At 43.2% G+C, this 24,078-nt stretch overlaps 2 protein-coding genes across 6 annotated transcripts in view; one reads left to right on the top strand and one right to left on the bottom strand.

Moving 5' to 3' along the window:
• disp1 (dispatched homolog 1 (Drosophila)) overlaps positions 1 to 11,866 on the bottom strand; it is a 142,782-nt gene extending 130,916 nt beyond the window's left edge. For 2 of the 3 annotated variants that reach the window (XM_037751475.1, XM_037751476.1), the window contains exons 1-2: positions 11,715 to 11,866; positions 8,675 to 8,761 (exon numbers count right to left, since the gene is read on the bottom strand). The gene's annotated coding sequence lies outside the window, so the exon portion shown is untranslated. Of the gene's footprint in view, positions 1 to 8,674; positions 8,762 to 11,699 lie in introns of all 3 variants that reach the window. The other variant, XM_037751477.1, reaches the window with a different exon arrangement.
• A 5,828-nt stretch (positions 11,867 to 17,694) lies between these two features.
• The window catches only part of hmbox1b (homeobox containing 1 b), a 36,194-nt gene continuing 29,810 nt past the window's right edge, over positions 17,695 to 24,078 (top strand). The window contains exons 1-2 of one of the 3 annotated variants that reach the window (XM_037751498.1): positions 17,695 to 18,127; positions 20,192 to 20,866. In XM_037751498.1, the coding sequence (XP_037607426.1) occupies positions 20,199 to 20,866 (668 nt within the window). In that variant the 5' untranslated portion in view covers positions 17,695 to 18,127; positions 20,192 to 20,198. The remainder of the gene's footprint in view (positions 18,128 to 20,191; positions 20,867 to 24,078) is intronic. The other 2 variants (XM_037751495.1, XM_037751496.1) reach the window with 2 other exon arrangements.

Genomic DNA, 24,078 nt, shown 5'->3' on the forward strand with positions numbered 1-24,078 from the left:
GATCTGCTGCAGCAGTGGATGGCGTGGGAGAGAGAGTTGGAACACCTACCAGAGATGACACTGCCCAGATGCTACACACCCCAGAACATGGACCGGCCAGAGGTGTTACGAGAAGTACACATCTTTTGTGATGCTTCCGAGCAAGCATACAGTTCGGTGGCCTATCTGCGCTCAGTGGATCACCATGGCAATGTTCACCTGTCTTTCCTCGTGGCCAGATCACGCGTAGCCCCAACGAAGCAGCTGTCTATTCCCCGATTAGAACTGTGCGCAGCGCTCACTGGGGCCCAGCTGTTAAAGCTACTTCAGACTGAACTGACCTTGAAGTTGGAGAAAATCACTCTTTGATCTGATTCAACTACTGTCCTCAGCTGGCTTCATTCCACATCCTGCCACTTTAAAGTCTTTGTTGGTACCAGGATCACGGAAATCCAAGATCTTACAGACATCAAAGACTGGCGATATGTGGATTCGGCTAGAAACCCAGCCGACGACATCACCAGGGGCAAGACGCTAACTGAACTAGCAAGCCCAAACAGGTGGAGCCAGGGGCCAGAATTTCTCCTCCTACCTTCAGATGAGTGGCCGTCCTACCCATTGTCAAACACCACGGATCCATTACAAGATGGTACAGAGTTAAAGCGATCCGCTATATGTGGTATGGCAATCACCAACCCTGGTACACCGATCCCAGATGTCACACAGTTCCGTACTTGGATGGAGTTGGTGGATGCTACAGCTAAGGAGCTTCATGGGGCGGCAGTACAAGGTGACTCTTCATCAGCCAGCTCACCTCCAGCAGAAATGTACATCAAGGCCGAGCAGCATGTTCTAAGACAAGTGCAGATGGACAGCTTCACAGAGGAATACCACCTCCTAAAGGTTGGCAAACCAATCCCTTCCAGCAGCCGGCTCTTATGCCTTGCACCTCAGTATGACAAAGATTGCAACCTAATCAGAGTTGGAGGCAGACTCAGGCAGGCGGAGAACCTTGACTCAGCTGTTAAACACCCCATTGTCCTTAACCCCAGCCATCCGTACACCAAGTTACTCATAAAAAAGGTTGATACTCTTCTCTGTCATCCTGGACCTGAGAGAGTGTTTGCCGAGCTCCGTCGCACAGTATGGATCCTGCGCGGGCGAGAGGCCGTCCGGCACCACCAACACAGCTGTACAGAATGCCGTAGATGGAGGGCGAACCCTGCTTCACAACAAATGGCTGACCTTCCCATGGCTCGCCTCAGGCTGTTTAAGCCTGCCTTCTACTCAGCTGGTATGGATTGCTTCGGCCCTTTCCTGATCAAAGTAGGACGACGCACAGAGAAGCGGTGGGGTATTGTGTTCAAGTGCCTCACCACCAGGGCAATTCACATAGACCTACTTGCATCCATCGATACAGACTCCTTCTTAATGGCCTTTAGAAGGTTCATTGCCAGACGTGGGAAGCCAGCAGAAGTCTACTCTGACCAGGGGACAAACTTCAAAGGTGGAGAAAGGGAGCTGAGAGAGGCATTCTCCAATATGTGTCCAGAACTCCAGCAGCAACTAGCAAAGCAACAGGTCAGTTTTCGCTTCAACCCACCAGCAGCACCACACTTTGGAGGAGTGTGGGAACGAGAAATTCGCTCCATCAAATCTGCTCTGTACACCACCATTGGCTCCGAAACAGTGAGTGACGAAGTACTCAGGACAGTTCTTATCGAAGTTGAAGGCATCCTTAATGCAAAACCCCTAGGGTATGTTTCATCCGACGTGGCTGACATCGACCCTGTGACCCCTAACTACTTGCTCATGGGGCGAGCTGACAGCTCCCTACCCCAGGTAGTTTATCCAGTAGCAGAAATGCTAGGACGGCGAAGATGGAGACATTCACAGATACTAGTGGACAGGTTCTGGTCTGCCTTCGTCAGACACTATTTACCTAGCCTTCAAACTCGAGGAAAGTGGCAGAGACCAATGGAAGACATCAAAGCAGGAGCCGTTGTGCTGCTGATGGACCCACAGCTCCCTCGAGCATTATGGCAGATTGGACGAGTGACCAAAACCTGCCCTAGCTCGGATGGCCACATCAGGACGGCAGAAGTTCGAATACAGGAGAAAACCTACACCCGACCAATAGTTCGTCTGATTGTTCTCCCAGAGATCCAGGACAAGGATAAGGAGATCCCTCTTCCTAAGTAGTCAGCCTTTCCATGAAGCCAATTTGCACTGCGAATTGGGGGGCGGCTATGTTGGAAAGGCTATTGACTGTTGTAACAGCGCCCTCGTGTGGCAGAATGAGAAGCTGCGCTATTGAGCACATGGAGTTGCGCACGCAGTAATTAAGAGAGAGAGCGAAGGGCAGAGCGAGAAGCGCGTCGAACAGAGAGTGTAAAAAGTGGACTTTACTGCAGTTGTGGTGTGATTTGTGTGCGTCTCTGATGAAAAGTGAGTAAACGCCACTATTTCCCACTGAACAGGACTTTGAATGAGACTTTGGGTTTATGTGTTTGGGGCTGTTTTACAGATGCTGAGCTAATCTGTTCATGCTAATGTTTGTTCATGCTAATGCTGTTAGCTACTCTTTTCTGGTATACTGTTTGATGTAAATAATGTTGGCATTCTGTTATATATGTTTAAATGACATGTAAGCCTGTTTATACTGCAACTTAAAGCAGCAGTCAGTAGAATTTTTCCTTTATATATCTGTACCTGATTTAATGTTGTAGTAATAATAATAAGCAATTTAAGTCAAATATAACTGGTTAATCTAATGCTAATTATAATGTGGCATTTTCTTATGTTCTTGTTATAGACCACACCCATTCAAGATCATACCATGTTCAAATGGAAACCTGTAAGCCTGTGTAAGGAATACTGTGCTGTTATGTGAAAGACTATTTAGTAAAAGGAGGAATCAACCCTGTAAGAGCGTCCTGAGTGTTCTTGCCGACACACCAAGGCTACATCGCTATCTGCAACCAACACCTATACAGTCCTCCATGAATACCTATTCAATACTGCTACACCTACGATCACAGCTAGAACGCCACCGACAAACCCACTCTCCCTGCAGCCACACACACACGGTCTGTCGTACACTCGCAAAAGTCACGCCGCAATGACAGAGCGGCGGCGACCATGAAGCTACCAGCATAGCTACAGATGCTAACGTAGCACAACTCTGTTTGTCGGACAATCGCTATCGTTAATCCGGGCAGACAAAGTGTCGTTGCGCTGGGCAAACACACAGCTGACAACCTGCTAAACTAAACTAAATGTGCGGTGGAGACTTTTACTGGGAAAGTGGCTGCATGTCCGCGACACTACACGCAGCATCGTAGCTGCTACAGTAGCTCTCCTGACGGTGAACTGGGGGACTGCTCCGTAGGACTGCGCAGCACACCAGCTGCTAACAGCAAACGTTAACTAGCTTTCATTCTGCCGATTTCTTCGCAGATTTGTTGTACACAATGTGGCAATCATTATAGAATTTACCGCGTCCTTTCGGGTTTTAAACACTGTTAGTCTCGATCGGTTTTCGTGACATCCCTAGTATAGACCAAAAACAAAGCTAAAAGACTAAATATTGGATTTACCACCTGTCCAGAAACACAAATGTACAGTAACTAAACAACAGTTTGCTAACAAGTTTGCCATATCAACCTAAAGCCGGGGTAGGCAGGTTCGAGCAAAGATGATTAATAAAGAAGTTATTTTAAAAGGAAGTTTGTGACCCGGCCACCATGTTGAGATCACTTGAGGAAATACCAAGCACCAAACCACCAACACCAAACACCACGCAAACTTTCTCATTTTACAGCTAAACAGTACTCTACGAGATGTTTCTGAAAACATTTGAGGAGAGAAATAGGCATTACATTAACAGAATATTGATTCATGTTTGACCGGTTGATCGGAGTTTGCCAGTGATTGACAGCTGCCTCCGCCGAATGAACAGCCAATAGGAACGCTCTCTCTCTCTCTCTGAAATGACCTGTGATTAGCCAAAGTCCCCCGTCACGGGCTAGATTTTCTAAAGCCTGAAAACAGAGCCATGAGGAGGTGCAGAAGTCTCTCAGAACACTTGAATTACAATATACTGAAAGGTTATTATAGAATATTTTTCCCAATGATGCAAAAACTAATTCTGCCTACTGCCGCTTTAAAAAGTGTCAATGTTGCGTTCACAACTTGTTTCCGTTGCCCTCATGTGGCCAAAAAGAAAATCAGTTAAACGCAGGTTTAAACATGATCTTAAACACCTATTTCCAAAGGATCTTCTCACAGACTAGTTAGACTCTTCTCCCATGAAAGGACAAAAACTTTGAAATGTGAGTCCCAGGTTGGATTTCAACACCCACTGAAATGGATTTCAACACCCACTGAAAGCAAAACATTTATCTCAGAATGATCTAAATCCATGTCCCTGACAGGCCAGATAGTGAAGGGCTTTGTCTCCTCAGAGCTGGGAGAACCCCTCTCTCTCTCTCTCTCTCTCTCTCTCTCTCTCTCTCTCTCTCTCTCTCTCTCTCAGGAACCTTCAGTGGATCGGGCCAACCGCCTGTCAGCACCGAAAGACGCAAATCCATACTGTGTAGCAGTCCGAAGTCTCTACAAAGACAGACGGAGATTAGGCATGCCGGTGCCACGGGGTCCACCAGCGTCTCCATCCTTCAGCCTCGACATCAAAGAAACGCAGTGCAACAGTTTGAATTATAGACAGCAAGTGTGCAGTCATGCCTCCGGTGGCAGGCAAACCAACTCCCGGCCCGATTAACCCCTGCCACCCCCAGGGAGAGAAAAAAGCACAGGATAGAGCTCGTAGCGAGGCTGGATAAATTACAATACCAACAACTGCACATCAGCAGCAGGTCAAAAGGTCACTGGGGTCAGCAGGTCATTTGAGTTTTCAGTTTTGAGGCAATTTATAGTGAAAGTTACAGTAGGCTTAACCTCTGCCAGTCAGGCTAGTACTTTAGACTGAAATGGAACTAAATGTGTCACCCCATCTCTCTCTTTATATTACTGTATAGCAGTAGTTCTCAAACCTTTTCCATCATTCCCCCCCCTCTGGAAATAATGAATGAAATCATTTCTATATATTTAGAAAGGGGGAGTTTTTATTAGTACTTTTTAAAAAGACCAATATATTTGGGGTTCTGGTTCTGGTTCTGTCATAGTCTAGTCAGTGTGCTGACTGGACTATGACTTGCCCCAAACTGCATGTAAGGCCATTATGAATGAAGCTCTGAACTACTCGGTGCAGATCTACTTTGTCATATTTTAGCACGTTGTCTTGTTCGTCTCTCACCATTGCTACTATGGATTAAAAGATATATAAATATATTGAATAATATAATATAATATAAATATATAAAGAGCAGCTCTGTTTACTGTTCCGCCGTGAAAAAGATTCCGACATCAAAACATTAATTGTGCATCACACTTGGACCCCACCTGTCATGCCTCTGCCCCACTAGCTGGGCGTGCCCCACAGTGTGGTTACACCTTTTTCATTCATGAGGCTGATAACATCAATACTGATGTCCTGAGAGGACAAACGCAGGTGCAAACAGGTTCAGTTTTTCAGACCGGTCTACCAATTATTACCTCTTTTTCCAACTCTGACCAAACAAAAATAACTTTTCAGACTGTTTGTGCATTACCCCACTTTCCTTTACTGCCATCGCTCGGGGAATATTTCCCTCAATTAAATGCCAACGGGTTACAATCGGGAAAGATGACAGCATCCTATCAGCAGATGGAACAAAAGACGATTCAGACCGGGCCGTTACAGCGCAGATGACACATGGGATTCATTCTGAAGAGAAGGAAACGAATACTGGTGGTAGATTATGGTGGTAAATGGAGCAAAAGAAAACAAAGAAACGCTGATAACAGATACTGATGTGGAAAATAACATTTTGATAATTGTTACTGGCAAACACAAAAAAAAGGACAGCTTCTAGAAGAGCAAACAGACGAGGCATTATAAATGCTTCCAACATCAATACCATATAAAACTCTGGATTATGGTTTCAGCATCATTTTTTTGCTGAATGGCACAAAGATAGCACAAAGACTGATTTAGAAACTGGCTGACAAAAAGACAACGCCATGGAAAAACTTGCCCAGATGGAGATAGGCCAAAAAATTAGATGGCGAGCAGCTGTTAAAGCCAGCTGTCCGGGCCAGTTGTTCATAAGGGCCGAGAGGCCGGGATGGAGGGATTCAGAGACATTTGGGAAAGGGGTGTGTGGAGTTGAGGGGGTGGGAGGGGACAGAGACAGTGAGGGGGGAGGGAGAAAAGTGTTCAAAGTAAATTAATGTGTTCACTGTGGCACACTCAGAGAAGTAGATTTCGGAGTGGGACACATTTCTCAGTAGAAATCGCTGGGCCAGACTTGGCTCTGTTCTGGTTCGCAGTTTATCGTTAGCAACAAAGCAGAATAGATCCAGATCCATTTTCTTGAAACACAGGGAGAATTATTACACTAATATAGTTTGTTAAACAAGCCATCGATATACATGGAATAATACTTCCATGAAGGCTAAAAGACTGAACAAACTAATTCAATAATGGGAGATTCCGACCACAGAATATCTATCGGCTGTCGCAATAACCGCAATATTGACGAGCCAACCGCAGGTGATGGCAAGAAACCGCCATGACTGCCATGTTCACATTTGTTTCTTCAGCGTGAGAAAGGGCTATTCTGCACTGAGGGCTGCATGTTTTGGCGTTTTACTTCTGGTCGCTGTGAGTTGAATGATTTTCAACTTTTGGTAAAACGTGCACTCATCGCGGTCACTTTTTTACCCAGACGTCCAATCACAGCGGAGTAAGGGCGGGGACAAATAGCACCGTCAAATCCTACATATAAGGGATGCACCGATACCACTTTTTTCAGAACGAGTACAAGTAGAAGTACTCACATTTGGGAGCTCGCCGATTCCGAGTACCGATACGAGTACTTCTCTGTGCCAAAAGACCCTCGTTAACAGCCAGCTGGAGGGTGTGAGCGACATACGACAGGCTGGGGAGTCCTGCATACGAGGCGGTGCGCAGGGACCGGCTCTAGGTCGGCTCGGAAAGGCTCGGGGTGAAGGTGGCTCGAGGCCGCATCTTTACAGAATTAACTCCCGGCTCCCTGCTCCCGGTGCGACTGTCGACCGGGGCGGACTGTCCTCAGTGCGCCCAAACCGCATTGTGCCGCAACCCACGTAAAAGGCGCCAGGGGTCTGTGGCGTTGTCGGCAACCCACCCGACCCGTCTTGAAACACGGACCAAGGATTCTAACGGAGTCAGAGGGTGCAAGCAAATCCCCGTGGCGCAATGAAAGTCAGGGCCGGCGCGTGCCGGCTTAGGTGGGATTCCGGCCCAGCGGGGTCAGGCGCACCACCGGCCCGTCTCGCCCGCACCGTCGGGGAAATTCCTTCACCTGGACAGCCCTACTGTTAGTACTAAATTCATTCAGCACATCATGGACTCCTCTGAGGTAGCAGCTAGGGCTGCCCCCTTTTAGTTGATTAGTCGACTAATTGGTCGTTTTGGTCTTAGTCCACTAAGATTTCTTTAGTTGATTAGTCATTTTTTATGCTTTTTTCATGCTGAATGATTTATTTCCAAGAAACTTCTGAGCACATCTCTGGTAAACACCAGATTTAAAGTGATTTTGTGTGCTTTTTTGTGGCGAAACTCAGATCTGTCGATTAAATCAACTACTCAATTAATCGACAAAATCATATGAGGGTTAGTTGACCAAGAACTTCTTTGGTCGAGGACAGCCCTAGTAACAGCAGAGCTGTTTTAGTCCTCTTACAAGCCCTAGTGGCTCTACACACTTTACAGCAAATAACATCATTTTAATAATAATAGTTACTGAGGGTACACTGGTGTACACTTAAAATTAAATAATTAAAAATAATTGCAAAAATACATCATTAAAATGAAAAATTAATAAAAATAAATACATAAATACATTAAAGTGAAAATTAAACAGAAGAGTAAATAAATAAGGGAATTAATACAAAGATAAATAAACAAAGAAGCAAATTAAAACAGAAATATCAATTTATAAATTAATTAATGGCTATGTTTATTTTTTATATAATTTTTGCTATATTCAATGACATTTATTTATTTATCGAGTCATTTATTCATTTATTTTAGCATTTTAGCATTTTCTGTCCTCCATAATTTGCCTTTACAATTTTAAGATTGTGACTAACTTGTGTTGATGGTAAGACAATTATAAGTCCACGCACTTTTTCTATACATCAAAAATGAAATCACAACAGGATGTCCTACAGGACAGCCCTCTGTTCAGTAGTGTGGACTACTGGGCTGATGTTGGGGAATAGCAAGCATAAGACCGCCCCCTAGTGGCCTTTTCTGAATCATACACGCAACTACCAGAGGATCCCAAACAGGGAGGGACAGTCAAAGCTTCAGGGATGATGGTACAAATGCATGGCATCCATCCATCATCATCACTACACATTTCTGAAACTCTGCAGTACAATTCAAGTAAATTAAATTACATGGCTGTAATGCACAGAGCATTTTGCTAATGTATGCTATTCTAATGCTCTCACTCATTTTGGAAAAAAATGAGTGAGAGCATCAGCGGTGTGTGTGCACTGCATTTTAGATAGAGGTGTGGGTCTGAAAGATGTTCCAGACACTTACTGTAAATTCGTGGGATGAGCTCGGTGTTTGTGTTTCCTTGTTTCTGGCAGCGATGCGCTGACCTCACCTGGCAGCCTCCAGGAAACTCTGGGAAGAGAAAAAGCATCAACAAATCACTGAAAAACGTCGAACAAAAACAAGTATTATAGGTGAGTAGGGTTCTCGAGGCAGAGGAAAGCCGCAGCGACGACACTCCTAACGCTCCTAAAGTTTCAGCTCCAACGCTGCGTCCAAGCCAATATTTTACCCTTCAGTCCAACTCACTGACCCAGTGCTCTTTGCCTTTCATTTCATCCACTCCTGTTTCTAAACAGCTATGCGGCTCAAGAGCTGCTGGTCACGTTCATACGATGCTGAGAAGCTACGAGGAGAGGATTAGTCTGTTAATGCTCGTGAGAGAAACACTCACAACAAACTAGTGACGCAGAGCTTAGCAACCAGTCCACACACACACAGTAATAAACATCTTTTTAAGCAATTCCTCTTAAAGGTCCCATATTGTAAAAAGTGAGATTTTCATGTCTTTTATATTATAAAGCAGGTTTAAGTGCTATATACGCTGGGGCGCACTAAGGACAGTCCGCCCCGGTGACACTTTGTCCACGGCCCCGGGAAGCACCTTGGCCCCGAGCTTTTCCAAGCCGACCTAGAGCCAGTCACTGCGCACCGCCTCGTATGCAGGACTCCCCAGCCCGCCGCGTGTCGCTCACACCCTCCAGCTGGCTGTTAACGAGGGTCTTTTGGCACAGATAAGTACTCATATCGGTACTCGGTATCGACGAGTACCCAAATGTAAGTACTTGTACTTACATTTGGAGCCCTATGGGGCCGTACACATGCCACATCTAAAATGCGTGGAAAACACCAGCCGTGCCTGTATTTGAGCGTGTGTAAGGCATGTGTATGGCCCCTATGACATCACAAGTTTTAGAGAGTCTTAGCGCTTAGCACAGTTTTTTAATTATGTAGAGAATTGTTCACGTTTACTAATATTTTTGCACTGTCTTTGACCATAGCTATAACATGCATACATTTTGAAAATGTGCATAGTTCCCCTTTAAAAGAACAACAAACAAAATTATTTAAAGACTAGTTTCAGGGAAGTGGTAATGGCATGAGAACAAGAAAAGTTGAATTAGTAAAAAAAATAGGGCTGTAAAGTTAATATAATAACGCATTAACGCAACTTGTGATTTTTAGGTTGTAGCGGCCTCAGTTTTAAAGCTAGAGTGAAGATACTGGTAACATATGAAACTAGAAAACCTAATGAATCCACTGGCACCAACCACGCTACATTTTGAGGAGGAAAAACTGTCATGGCCATTTTCAAAGGGGTCCCTTGACCTCTGATCTCCAGATGTGTGAATGTAAATGGGTTCTATGGGTACCCACGAGTCTCCCCTTTACAGACATGCCCACTTTATGATAATCACATGCAGTTTGGGGGCAAGTCATATTCAAGTCAGCACACTGACACACTGACAGCTGTTGTTGCCTGTTGGGCTGCAGTTTGCCATGTTATGATTGGAGCATATTGTTTTATGCTAAATGCAGTACCTGTGAGGGTTTCTGGACAATATCTATCATTGTTTTGTGTTGTTAATTGATTTCTAATAATAAAGATATACATACATTTGCATAAAGCAGCATATTTGCCCAATCCCATGTTGATAAGAGTATTAAATACTTGGCAAATTTCCCTTTTATTCATTTTAATTTTATTTGGAAAAGGCTTTATCACAGTGTATACACAACTTTACAGATATTTTTACTTAAGACAAATTTCCCTTCAAGGTAAATGATGATTTTTTGAACAGATAAAAAATGTGCGTTTAAATAGTTTAATCGATTGACAGCCCTGGTAAAAAAAAAAAACGGATTTATGTTGTAGACTTCAGGTATTAGACAAAAGAGGAGAAGTCAAGGCAGCTACTTTCTGTTAGAGACTGAGAAGACAAATTATAGTATGGGTATGAATAAAGATCGAGAAGCCAATTGGACGTTGGATCATCTGAATTGGACAGATAATTGCATTTAGTTTGACACTGAAATTGGACTTCCCTTCCTCCTGCAAACAAACACTAGCAGGTGTTCAAATAAATGAGTTGAGCAACTCGAGCTGGACCAAATCTCTGTTTCCAGTCAGCTAACATTTACTGCAACAACACAACCAAACCCAGCAGGAGAGCACAGCACAGGAAGGCTTTACACAACAGTAGTTTCCACATTTCTGACTAGACAGTAGAATACATATTATTGCCCTGGTATGGTTTTCCATCAGTTTTAGAAAACTAATAATGCGCAAATTTAAATCTTATAATTAGCATTGAACACTGAATGGTACACTTTTTATTCGTCTAGTTAACGTAGCAGCACGCTAGCATAAGTCAGCTACTAAATTCAACATGTTAGTGAGTATTTAACGTCAGTTTCAGGCTGGAAGCTGTTCTTGTGTCAGTTATTAGATGACGTTATCAGTATAGCTTCGGCCTTAACGTTATGTGTAAATCACAGCATCAGTCCAGCTAGCGTCAACCTATAATACCAGAGCTTCACTACGCGAACCCGAGAGAAAAACACACTCAAACATTCAGACAGTCTCGTCGTCACAGAGAGCTCCACACTCGGGATATTTAGCTTCGTTTTACCACCACAACAACACAACAAGGCTGACGGTTTGCTCCCACCGAGCTAGCTAGCTTTAAGTTCATTTCAAGGCCTATGGAAGTAGGTAGGGACACGGGTCTTGGGGTATGGGCTATAACGCATGCGCAGTGTAACTCAAGCTGCGTTCGTGCTTTACGATTGGCTCAATTTCGACGAGTGCAGACCAGATTTTACTACGCATGCGCAATACCCACATGTAGATGACGCGTGTCCCAGCCTCCTTTCCATAGGCCTTGGTTCATGTTAGCTGACTTACTGCCGCTGCTAGCCGCCGCCAGCTAACCTCGCTGACCAGAACAGCTGGCTGAACAGCAGCGGTTCCTCTGTGGCTTCTCTCACCACCGAGCTGCATACTCACAACACGGGAACCCACCGGGTTTGAAGGAGAAGCACACGCTGAGCGGTGATAGGCGATATGAGAAGTATTCCTGGTCCTCTACTTTAGTTTTTGCTGGATGTTGATGAATTCACTATTCGAGCATCAAACCATGTTGGGGGGGGGCAGCTGCGCACTGACTTCTTGTTTGGCGAGGGGTTTCTGGGAAAAAAAGGTAGGGAGCTTCGAAGGGCACTAGGAGGAAAGGATGTGCCCTAGTCTCTTAGCTCCTAGAAGTCTAGTAGTGGTTAAAGGTCCCATAATGTAAAAAGTCAGATTTTCATGCCTTTTTTAATATAAAGCATTTTGAAATGCTATATAAATACTGTGAAAGTATCAAAATGCTCAATCCATGGAGAAATACACACAGCCCGTATTCAGAAACTGTGCGTTTGAAACAAGACGTCAGGATTTCTGTCCATTTGTGATGTCACAAATCTACAATAATTAGACCATTTTACTGTTTTAAAAATAAACATTCTAAATGTGTCCCAGTTTATTTCTGGTTGAAGTGTATGTGTATAGCATCAGCTGACAGGAAGTTTTATACCTGTTTTATAATAAAAAAAACGTGAAAATCTCACTTTACAATATGGGACCTTTAAGGAAAAAGGAAGAACTGTAGCCTATCCTTCTGTAGTCTTGTAAGGGGGTCTGTAATTAGTAAAAAAAAAAAATAATAAGGACAGAGGGATACATTTGTGGCTGTGTGAAAAGGGAAAGGCTATTGAAAAAAGATGAAAAAAAATTGAATAAAAAACACTCTTATTTGCCAAAAGACACCATACGAAAATGGGCAAAATACTGAATGATAATGTAAAATAAGGGCTCAAATCTGTAAGCAATCAAAGGATCGATGGCAGAAGGTAAAACCAGATAGCCTATATATATCATTTTTAATCACAAATAATATTTCAGTTTGTCTTTTGAGTCTTCAATAACTTCAGTACTGACAAGATGTTTCACAATAAATGAGCAGAAGATAGGAGGAGGTGGAGGGAGATGGAAGCCAAGAAGAAGAGCTAAAAAAAAAATAGTCTCAGAAATAAGCCATGAAGATGGTTGTAGTTTCCCCTCCGCTGTTCAAAAGTTTATTACATGACATCAGGGTCAACTCATAAATACCTTTCACTCTCACTGCCTGCTTGATGCTTTGGCTTCAACATAATTAGATTTGCTCCAACAACTTGATGCCTTGTTCAGATTGTGTTCCACAGCAATTATTATATTATCATAGAGATCATCATCTTGGATAATAATAATGGTTTTCCTGAAGTGATAAAAGAGAGATGAATATTACATAATAATAAGGGATGTCTAAACTGATAAGTAAGCAACAAGAACATTACAACCTTCATAAAGCATTAGAACAGCTTATATAGTATAAACAAGCACGTATAAAAAGTCCAATTAAATTGCTGTTTTTATATGTGACATGTTTGCAATACTCTTGCTTTCTCAAACTGGACATGTTATTAAGTTTTTACATCATGGCGCTTGCAAACCTAGTTTTATTTTGCTAGCAGCAATACCTTGACATTTATAAATGTGTTTTTTTTCAGACAAAAAAAATTACTAAATTTTCCCACTAGGAAGACTCTTAACTGTAATAAGAACTGTAATATAACTGGAAATAATGAATTGTTCAGTTCAAGTTGTACAGATGTATTTATCAACATTAACAGTGGTGTTTCTCTAAATAAAGAATTTAAAGGGGACATATCGCGCTCATTTTCAGGTTCATGTTTGTATTTTGGGTTTCTACTTGAACATGTTTACATGCTTTAATGTTCAAAAAACAATTTTTTTTCTCATACTGTCTGTCTGAGTATACCTGTATTCACGCTCTGTCTGAAACACACCGTTTTAGTGCATTTCAACAGAATGGCTACAGAATTGCGTTGCTAGGCAACAGCTTGGGTCCATGTTTGCATCCTGTCAGCTGATGTCATTCACATACACTGCAACAGGAAATAAACTGGGACACATTTAGAATGTTTACATTTAAAACTTTGAAATGGTCTAAATATTGTAGGTTTGTGACATCACAAATGGACAGAAATCTTAACGGCTTGTATCAAATGCACAGTTTCTGAATACAGGTTGTGTGTATTTCTCCATGGATTGAGTGTTTTGATACTTTCACAGTATTTATATAGCACTTAAACGTGCTTTATAATATAAAATACATAAAAATCGCACTTTTTACAATATGGGACTTTTAAAGCATAAGGTGATCATTGTGAGCATTTTTGAAAAAAAAACAAAAAAACATTAATTATCCAGTTTGTGGACAAAATTCCCTTTGTTTTTTGAGTTTCACAAATGTGATTAGAGTGAAGAAGACAATAATTTAGCTAAAAGAAAATTTTATTTACAGAAACTTAAAAACATTTTTGTTACAATTTACAATTTGTAAAATGCATTTTTATAGGGATATTTCAAGGCTTTAAGATAAATTGAACCTTATGTCTGCCCCATATCACTGATTAACCCATTTGTGCCCACAACTGAAATTTTTAATTTCTCTTGCTTGGAAGTGTTTTCTGGGCTTCCCAAATCTGAAGGAATTTTTAAAATCAGTCAAACCGTTTGGGCACATAGGACTACTGTTTTTACAGTATACTCCATTATATTTTAGAAGAAAAAACAGTAGTCCCATGTGCCCAAAGACGAGTATGATAAGAAAATGTCTGTATCTCAGAAACTACAAGGAGCACAATCAAGTATTTTGTATCTATGAACTCATAACAAGTTGAATATCAAATATGTGCAAGCATATGCAGTGTAAAAACAACTTTTGATAAACACAATGTTATTATTTGTTTTTCCCCTCATTTTTCAAACCTGACTTTGACTATTAGGGCCTGTCAGCTGATGCTAGTGTTAGCTGTATTGAATTTGAAATTGTGTTGGTAGCTACTGTAGCACATGAGTCCAAAATGTGTCTGCTCTCCCTGGGACGGTTGGGACAGTATTGTTTATAGTTCCTACCTCGTTACGGATCAACAAAAAGCAGACAAAAACTAGACGAAGGCTTTTCCTAACTGAATAACACCCACTGAGTGAATGGGGACTCCAGTGGCAGCCAGTCAGAAACCTTTTCTTTTTTTTGCTAAATTCCATATCTCATAATTTATGAATATATATTAATTTTACAAATGTTTTCTATTCCTCAAAGAAATCTGTGATCAAGTTATTTATATATATATATATATATATATATATATATATATATATAAGGTGTTCAAATTTAGACTGCAAATTTTTCAATTTAAATGATACCGTTTAATCCCAGAACAAGGTGTCCCAACCGTCTCGGGAGGCAGAATTTAGGGAAAATGTACTTCTTGTACATTTAACAAAATTGTGCATTTCATATTTGTGTTAGGGCGCTAAAACACTTGATAAATTGTTAACAGACACCTGTATCTGTTCAGGGATCACATTATTTTCATTACTGTTCAAGTAGTCTGTGAGTAACGGAAGGTTATTTGGTGGTGATACAAAATCGAATCAAATTCAAAGTGGTACCGTCAGATACTCACCCAAATATGTCCATACCAAATTTCAGGACTTTAAACCATTCAGAAAAAATGTTGTGGCATTTTTTCCTTATCATACTAAATATAGTCTTTGAGTACAAATGGGTCTATCGGATCAGTCTAGTCCATACAGACAGACCAAACAACACACAATGTCAATCTCATTTTATTGCCTGAGAATTATTTTTGGACGATAGTTGTCACATGGGGGCAGTACAGTATGACTACCATGCCGTAAACTGTACAGATTCTGCATAGCAGCACTCACACCTCATTTACAAAATCCATGGTGCTCCGTTCTCAGTGAGAGCTTTAATGTGTCTCCATATAGCCGACTGTAAATACGGCATCATGAGCACCCTATATGATGATTCCATTGTGCATTATTCATGACTGTTAGGTCATATACAACTGCTGGAACAGCATTAATATTCATCATATTCTATTGTGCAATACAAATGTTTCGAAATGCATTTGAACGCCTCCACTGTGGCTGATTGGGTCTTACTGTCTCACTCAGAAGCACTTTGACTGTTAAAGGAGAGCAGAACACTTGTCACTTGCTTTTTTTGCCCTGCTCGGATTTTTAACAGCATGACCTCTAGATCAAACTGTGCATTACCATCCATAGGGTTTCACCTAACACTAAACGTGTTCTTCTTCCTACCAGCTCTGACCATTAGATTCATTTATTCTTTGATTATGACTCACAATAAAGTGCTTTTCAAGAGTGTATAGCCTACAGAGAATGATGTGAGGACTGCAACAACTCTGCAGAGGCAAAGCAGGTGCAGGCTGGAATCAAGCAGAAACAGCACAGCAAAAAAAATATATTAATGGTTAACTTAAATGGGCTGCGTTTTTCAGTCGAAATGTCTAATTGATGCACATTCTAAGTTAGCCACCTGGATCCATTTCCCCTCCAGAATTAAGCCTCTTTTAATTCCTCCTTCCTCCTAAACCAGCTGAGTAAACAGATTGGCCCCCTGCATTAAGCACTAAACATATGTAAATAGGTTTATATGTTTGCAAGTTTTTGTAACTTAATCTCACAGTGGCGCACTCAGGCTGTCTGAGGGTCAGGGGTGAACGTACGTGGTAGAAAGTACATCACGTTTTCTCCACTAGAAGGGCACCCTAGAAGGCACTACATCACGTTTTCTCTACGGGAAGGGCACCCTAGAGGGCACTTTATCACATTTTCTCCACTAGGATGGCACTACATCACATTTTCTCCACTGGAAGGGCACCCAAGAGGGCACTTTATCATGTTGTCTCCACTGGAAGGGCACCCTAGAAGGAACTAAATCACATTTTCTCCACTGGAAGGGCACCCTAGAGGGCACTTCATCACGTTTTCTCCACTGGATGGGCCCCCTAGGGCACTACATCTCATTTTCTCCACTGGAAGTGCACCCTAGAAGGCACTACATCCTGGTTTCTCCACTGGAAGGGCACCATAGAAGGCACTACATCCTGGTTTCTCCACTGGAAGGGCACCATAGAAGGCACTACATCATGTTTTCTCCAGTAGAAGGGCACCCTAGGGCACTACATCATGTTTTCTCCAGTAGAAGGGCACCCTAGGGCACTACATCATGTTTTCTCCAGTAGAAGGGCACCCTAGGGCACTACATCATGTTTTCTCCAGTAGAAGGGCATCCTAGGGCACTACATCATATTTTCTCCAGTAGAAGGGCATCCTAGGGCACTACATCATGTTTTCTCCAGTAGAAGGACACCCTAGAGGACACTTCATCATGTTTTATCTACCATAGGGGCATCCAAGAGGACACTTTTGCTGCACTTTTGCACTTTTGCCCCCCCCCTCCTTTTGAGTCCACCAGTGTAATCTTGAAAACACAATTTAGGTGTATTTGGAGATGATGCTACGTATGATTGCATAAACCTAACAGATTATTACTATCCAGATTAACTGTCTAAAATGAGCTGGCGAGGGTCTGGTGTCCAGTTGTCTGCTTTTCACAGTTGGTAATCCAGCCTTCTCAATATCCATGACTTTTCTTTTCTTTTTTTTTTTTTCTTTTTTACTTTTTCCTGTTTAATATTAGGCTATTGTGACTAGGTTTATTAGAGAGTCTGGATCATCATGCAATGTCTCCTTACAGTGTGTTTTCACCAATTGGATGTTCTCCTAATCCTTCTCATTGGGTTGATTTCTGCACCACCGACTAAATTAGTCGTCTCTTCCATTTATCACTTTTAATAAAATGGCCTTGCACCTTGTTTTTAAATAAGGCAATACTAGTTTGTTTCCAAACCACAGTTACATTTTGTGTAATTTCTAAACAAATTTACCAATGTAACGCAATTACACATGTAATGTGTTACTTATGTCTGCCAGCTGTACCATCAGGGTGGTGGTACCAGGGTGGAGTTACCAGGGTGGTGGTAACAGGGTGGTGGTACCAGTCAGTAGCCTTTGAGCCAGACACCCAGCAGCAGCAGCAAAGCAGCTGTGGGGTTGGGGGGTTGAGGGCAGCCTCCGCTGTGGTCACATTAAAAACTGCATCGCCTTTTGTGACAACTGTAGATCAGTGAGCCATCAGCCCTCACTCTCCTCTCTGGGACTTGTAGTTTTTAGCGTAGTGAACGCCGCAGCACGTCAGAGGCCTGTGTGAGAGTTAAACTACAGTTCCCTCAGAGCTCCTCGGAGGTGTTAGTTGTCAATATGGCTGTTGTCAGACAGACAAAGCAGAGAGGCAAATAATTCGCCTCTGATTAGAGATCGTTGTGAAGGGGTCGGACGGGGCTCTGGACTCACATCACAGTTACTGTTCACACACAGCGGCTCTCTGCTCCAGCTCCACTGTTAGATGGTTTAAGCGGACTATTTGAACCGAGGTAAGTAACACACACACACAGTTAGCACACTGTTAGAACACTGTTAGTACACTGAGAGTGATGGTATTAATATCAAACGACGGCAGCGGCTAACGGCGGCTAGTATCAGCGTCGGCATGGTTAGCATGTTAGCATGTTATGCTAATCATTCGGTGCTAACCCAAACAGCATATGTTCAGTGTGCTAGCCGACCTCTGTGGTACCCGGTGTGTTGTCACGGTACATTCAGCGGTACCGGGAATGATCGGAGTCATTGTGTGGGTTGCGAGCGGGTTAATTTAACGCTACGTGTTGGGCATTGTGTCCGTCTGCCACAGGGACATTATGCTAACGTTAGCTTGTGGGCAAAGGGCGTGAGAGCTGGCATCAGCCTGCAGCTGAGAGGAGACCAGAGGACGGGTCTGTGCTCTCACTGCAGGGCCCATCCAGAGTCACCAGTCAGCACAACAACAACACATGGGCCAGAGAGATAGCACCAACTCTGGGACGTATCGGGGCTATTTAGAAAAGTGCACTGCCACTGGGGACATGTGATGCTGCACGCATGCTACCTGTGTTCAGGTGAGACAGCTTGTTGTCTCTGCTGGTTCTGTTTTTATCTTTCTTCTGTGAGCTTTGAAGAGTTCTTGAACTTTTGTTGGACTGTTATCAACTGATTATTAAATCCAGTAGGAATAAAAGGAAGTTTGGTTTATCATCAGTCATAGATATAGGCCCACTTCACTTCCTCATGTCTTATAATTAGATAATAGAAAAGGGATCAGTCCTAAACTTTTTCTCTCTGTTTCCTCCTGGGTTCCACACCTGTACAATGTGTGTTATGTTAGGCCTACAGTAAACCAGTGTGAATTATACTGGGTTGCATCTGGGTTTGCCCTGCAGGGGTGTTTCAACCAGTTCAACCACTTTGTAAATCCTTGACCAGGATGGCTAATGATTTCAGTTTTTGTTTGCAACACAAACTGTGTGAAAGAACAGCAACCCCCCTCAGGCTATTGCCGTAGTAGTAGTTAACGCATCCACTTGCATGTTAAAAATTCAAGTTGCTAATTTTTAATTCTGTGATGTGACAGCTTTTTGCAAGTGCTGTGCAAATGATTCACAGCTTTAGCAGCCTTCCTTATGAATTCTTAATGATAACTCAAGAAACTAGTTAATGTTCTCCAGTGCTGCTAAGCTACCCCCGTGGTGCAGAAGTATTTCAAAGTGACTTTCCCCCTGTCTGAAATGCTTTTCCTTTTTAAAGCGTGGTGTTACAGACCTCTAAAGGCCTGTATTAGTTTCCTTCACTTCAAAACACTACAGACACTCTTGAGTAATTTTTTTTCTCCTCCGTCCTCTGCACAGCTCAGACTAACACAGATGTAGAAAAATGCCAGTGACCCCTTTTAAAGCATATCAGCATAGGTCGGGGGGCTGGCACAGAAGATGGAAAATCTGCCGCAGTCTGATTCCATTGATTTTGAGCGCAGCAAATTGCTTATGAAAAAACCACCCGGCGTGGGTGGCGCGCAGAGACCGGGGATATATTGTAGCTCTTAAAGAATGGCAGTCAGAATGTTAAGATAGCATCAGCTGTCAAGGTGACTCCGGCACTCTGCGTGTGTTGCCGGCTGGTTCCCAAAAATAGCTGATTTTTATGCCCTGCCCCTCCCTTCCCCTTTTCGCTTTCACACTCTATCTCTCGCTCTTGTCTTCCTTTTTTCTTATTTGCTGCCTCTTTATTTCTTCTTGCAGCTTTTCCTCCTTTCTTTCCCACCCCTCTAACTCTCCTCCACTACCTTTCTCTGCCTCACTCCTCCTTTTTCCCATCATTCTCATTTTTCTCCTCATCTGCAACTGCGTTCCTTTTTCCTACTTAATCCTCTCGTTGCCTCCACCATCCCTTCATCTGTCTGATTCCTGCCTGACTTTCCTCCTTGCGCCTCCATCCCAGATCTTGAACATCCACTTACTTGCTTCCCTTAACTCCCCCCCCACTCCCCTGCATTTCCTGTTTCCTTTCCCCCCCACCTCTTCTTCCTCCTCTTGTCTCACAACCTGTCCATCTTGTCTCTCATCCAGCAGCAGAATGTCTGAGTTCAGCGAGGAGCCGCGCTTCACCATCGAGCAGATAGATCTGCTGCAGCGGCTGCGTCGCACCGGCATGAACAAGCAGGAGATCCTGCACGCGCTTGAAACTCTGGACCGGCTGGACCGGGAGCACGGCGACAAGTTCGGCCGCCGCACCTCTTCCTCCTCCTCCTCTTCGTCCTGCTACGGAGTAGGCGGGGCCAACGGCTGCACCAACAACTCTGCCTCCAACACTACTACATCATTCAACAATAACAACACTGCCTCGGCAACCACCACCTCTTCCGCGACGTGCAACGGCAACAACACCGAGGCCAGCGCCAGCGAGCACTCGGCGGCCGCCGCCGCGTCCTCTTCCACGACCTCCAAAATCTCCACCGCCACGCAGACGCAGTTTGGCAGCGGCGGGGGGCTCTCGCCGTCTCCCAGCAACAGCTACGACACCTCCCCGCCTCCAGGGCCACCGCCGCCTTCCGCCATCTTGCCCTCGCCGGTGTCACTGGTGGCTCTGTCACAGAATGGCAGGGATAGCCTGGCCGCCACACCCAACGGGAAGCTGTCTCCTCCGAGATACCCAGTGAACAGTGCGGCTGCAGCACGAGCGTTCGGGTTCGAAGCTACAGAAGAGGACCTGGACATCGACGATAAGGTGGAGGAGCTGATGAGGTCAGTAGTAACGGAGCTCTAAAACTTTGTTTGGGAAACTTTCCACTCATAGCCATTGGTCCAACTTCAGTTTGGTGCTTGTAGAACTGGACAGTATATTTACAGCAAGCAGTTTATGGTGATATAAGACTGGATATCATCTGAGATTGTGGTTTTCTGCTGATCTGAAAGGCTTCATTCACTCAACTGTGATCTTAGTGGACTGTTGTTGCTGTATGGAATGAACAGTGAATGAATGAATGAACAATAGCGGTGGGAATCACCAGAGGCCCAACGATACGATATTATCACAATACGATATCATCACGATACGATATCATCACGGTACGATATCATCACGATACTTATGTCACGATACAATCGTATTGCGATTTTAAACATTTTGCGATATGCTATGCAGTGTTGCGATAAGATATATTGCGATTTATTACCATTTTTCAACTGCAAATTATGCAGTTTGTCAACATCTGTTTTATCTAATAAGATACAGTCTTCACTCTGTTCATCTCAGAGGGTCGTGTCTAGAATAGGCTTGCCGTGGTAGTTGGTGTTACACGGTGTTCAGGCATACACCGATTACATTACTTGCCCCCACCGCCCCCCACCATCGTTTTGCTGCTTTTTTTTTTATATATAGAAATAAAACCCATTTAGTTCATTTTCGCGTATCAGCGCTGTGTTATCAATACGTAGTCGAACGATAGATGCTACAAACTGAAATTGAAAGTGTCAGCTCCGTACAATCTCAGCTCAGAGTAGCAGGAGTCAGATTTCACTCGACGGGACGAGAGAGAGTTGACAGACAAGACGATGGCGGAGGATTTGGCATCAAAGCGAAAAGCAAAAAGTGCCTATTTGGCAATACTTCGGATTTAAAACCAGAGCCACAGCCGGTGTGCGCTGCGCAGTGTCACCGGGTGGGAACCTGCGGGCCCCCGCAGCGAAAGCTGGACTGGAGAAGCCAGACACACACCCGTCACCCGACGTCAAAGTTCTAGTAAGCGCTCTACAGATATTGAGCGTCATCTTTTCTTGTAAAATGTCCGGTGTAATCGGTAACACTGGTGTTGTCACAGGGTTATTAACTGGTGGGAAAATTTCCTCACCGTGACGTCCCTAGTCTAGAAGGTAACCCACAATTTGGGAAACTGTTGTGAGAATTAACTTTCAATAGTTAAGGTTAGGACAGGTCGTCCGGCAGCGAGTTTTGCAATAGTTTTTTTAAGTTTTCGCAATTTATGGGTTACCTTCTAAACACGACCGCCTCATTTACATATCTTGAGGTCAGAGGTCAAGGGACACCCTTTGAAAATGACCATGGCAGTTTTTCCTCGCCAAAATTTAGCATAAGTTTGGAGCGTTATTTAGCCTCCTCCTTGACAAGCTAGTATGACCTGGTTGGTACTGATGGATTCCTTAGGTTTTGTAATTTCATATGATACCAGTATCTTCACTCTAGCTTTAAAAGAGCCCGCTACAACCTCTGAAAGACAGAATAGCGGATTGTTCAGCGTTTTATAGTTTCTATAATATAAGATTGATACTTGACATCCGTGTATCGATACAATATTCCCACGTAAATATATTGCGATACTGTACTGCATCGTTTTCACTCCTAATGAACAAATTTCCATCATATCTACAGTACTAATGATCCACTAAAGGTGCTTCTAAAAATCAACTTTAATGTTTACTCTCCATCTTTTCTCACCATGTCCATCTTGTGTTACGGTGGCCACTATGTTGCAGTTGGGGGTTCGTCTTTTATTGGCAGTAAAACCCGTAACGACGAGGCAAGAAAGCACAGTTTATGTCAGGGTTAATTAAATAGCACCAACTGGAAACTGCACTGAAGCTCCATTGTGTCCAAAAAAACTGAGGTTCCGAGTTCATTCTTGAAACTTGGAAACAGCAATTGAGAAAACAACCTCACCACAAAGTTGATTTAGTTCTGGAGCTTTTTTGATCATATCACATGATCTTCATCAGCAGATGGAGTTTGCCCATTTGTCATGGATTTTTTTTTTTAATGTTAAAATGTAATTTTCTGTTCCGGCATTACAGCTGCGGTTTCAAAGTTTGTTATTGACCTTGGAAACAGAAGTTGAGAAAACATTTCACACGCTCCAAGTCCATTTAGTAGCTGTGCTGGAGCTTTTGATTAAAACAAGTTCTATGTTTAACAGGAAAATCAGTTTTTGTCACTGAAAGAGGACCTATTTTGCTTGTTTTCAGGTGCATAATTGTATTTTGGGTTTCTACTAGAACAATTTTCTCATACCGGCTGTGCTGCAGCACCTCTTTTCACCCTCTGTCTGAAACGCTCTGTTTTAGCCCCTCCCCCTCCCAAGAAAGCCCAGTCTGCTCTGATTGGTCAGCTGGCCCTCTCTGTTGCGATTGGTCAACCGAACTAAATTCTTCGGACTCCGCTCCTGCTCTAACTAGCTTTGTTTGAGGGAGGGCCAAACTAGCCGCTAGGCAGGTATTAGGCTAATGTGTTAGTTGGTGACATCACCACGCTACGGAAGAAAAGACGGGGACGACTTCAAGCGAGGAGTTTCAGGCAGTTCAGGAGCAGTGTGCGGAGCAGAGCGTGGACTTTGTGCGTTGTAACTTTGCAGACCTTTTACATGCACAAAATAAACGATATAACACACTAAAAGAACAAAAGCATAATAGGTCCTCTTTAACACGGTAGCTAGTCCATGGTTGTGGTTTGTCTGTGGCTACAGGATTTGTCTGTTTGAAACAAGTTTTGTCATCACGGACTGACTTCCTTTTTTTTTTTTTGCATTCATTTTCATTATTGGGAGTAAACGTTTCAGTTGTGCTGAAAAGCTTTTTAATCCATTCTGTAATTATGGCGAGCCGAAGGTCACGTAATGAAATGAACTAATCATTGGTGCATTCCATGCCATCATTATTTGTTTGGTCACACTGATGCCACTAACGCAAATGTAGCTGGAACATGAGGGAGACTTCTTGTCACTTCTGTTTGAGAGGTTACCTTTTACGGTGTGACATGAAACAGGAAAAAAAAATCATGTGCCTCTGTGTCCTCCGGTGCTCCTAATGGCATCTGCAAGATTTCACAGACCGGAGGAAAAAGCAGTCAGAACTGATCTGATCTTTATCTAGAGTTTGTGGCCAAATTCACTTTTGTTTTTTGAGTTTCACAAATGTGATTAGAGTGAAGACACTAATTTAGCTAA

This window comes from Sebastes umbrosus, chromosome 18 (genome assembly GCF_015220745.1).
Source record: "Sebastes umbrosus isolate fSebUmb1 chromosome 18, fSebUmb1.pri, whole genome shotgun sequence".
Lineage (NCBI taxonomy): Eukaryota > Metazoa > Chordata > Actinopteri > Perciformes > Sebastidae > Sebastes > Sebastes umbrosus.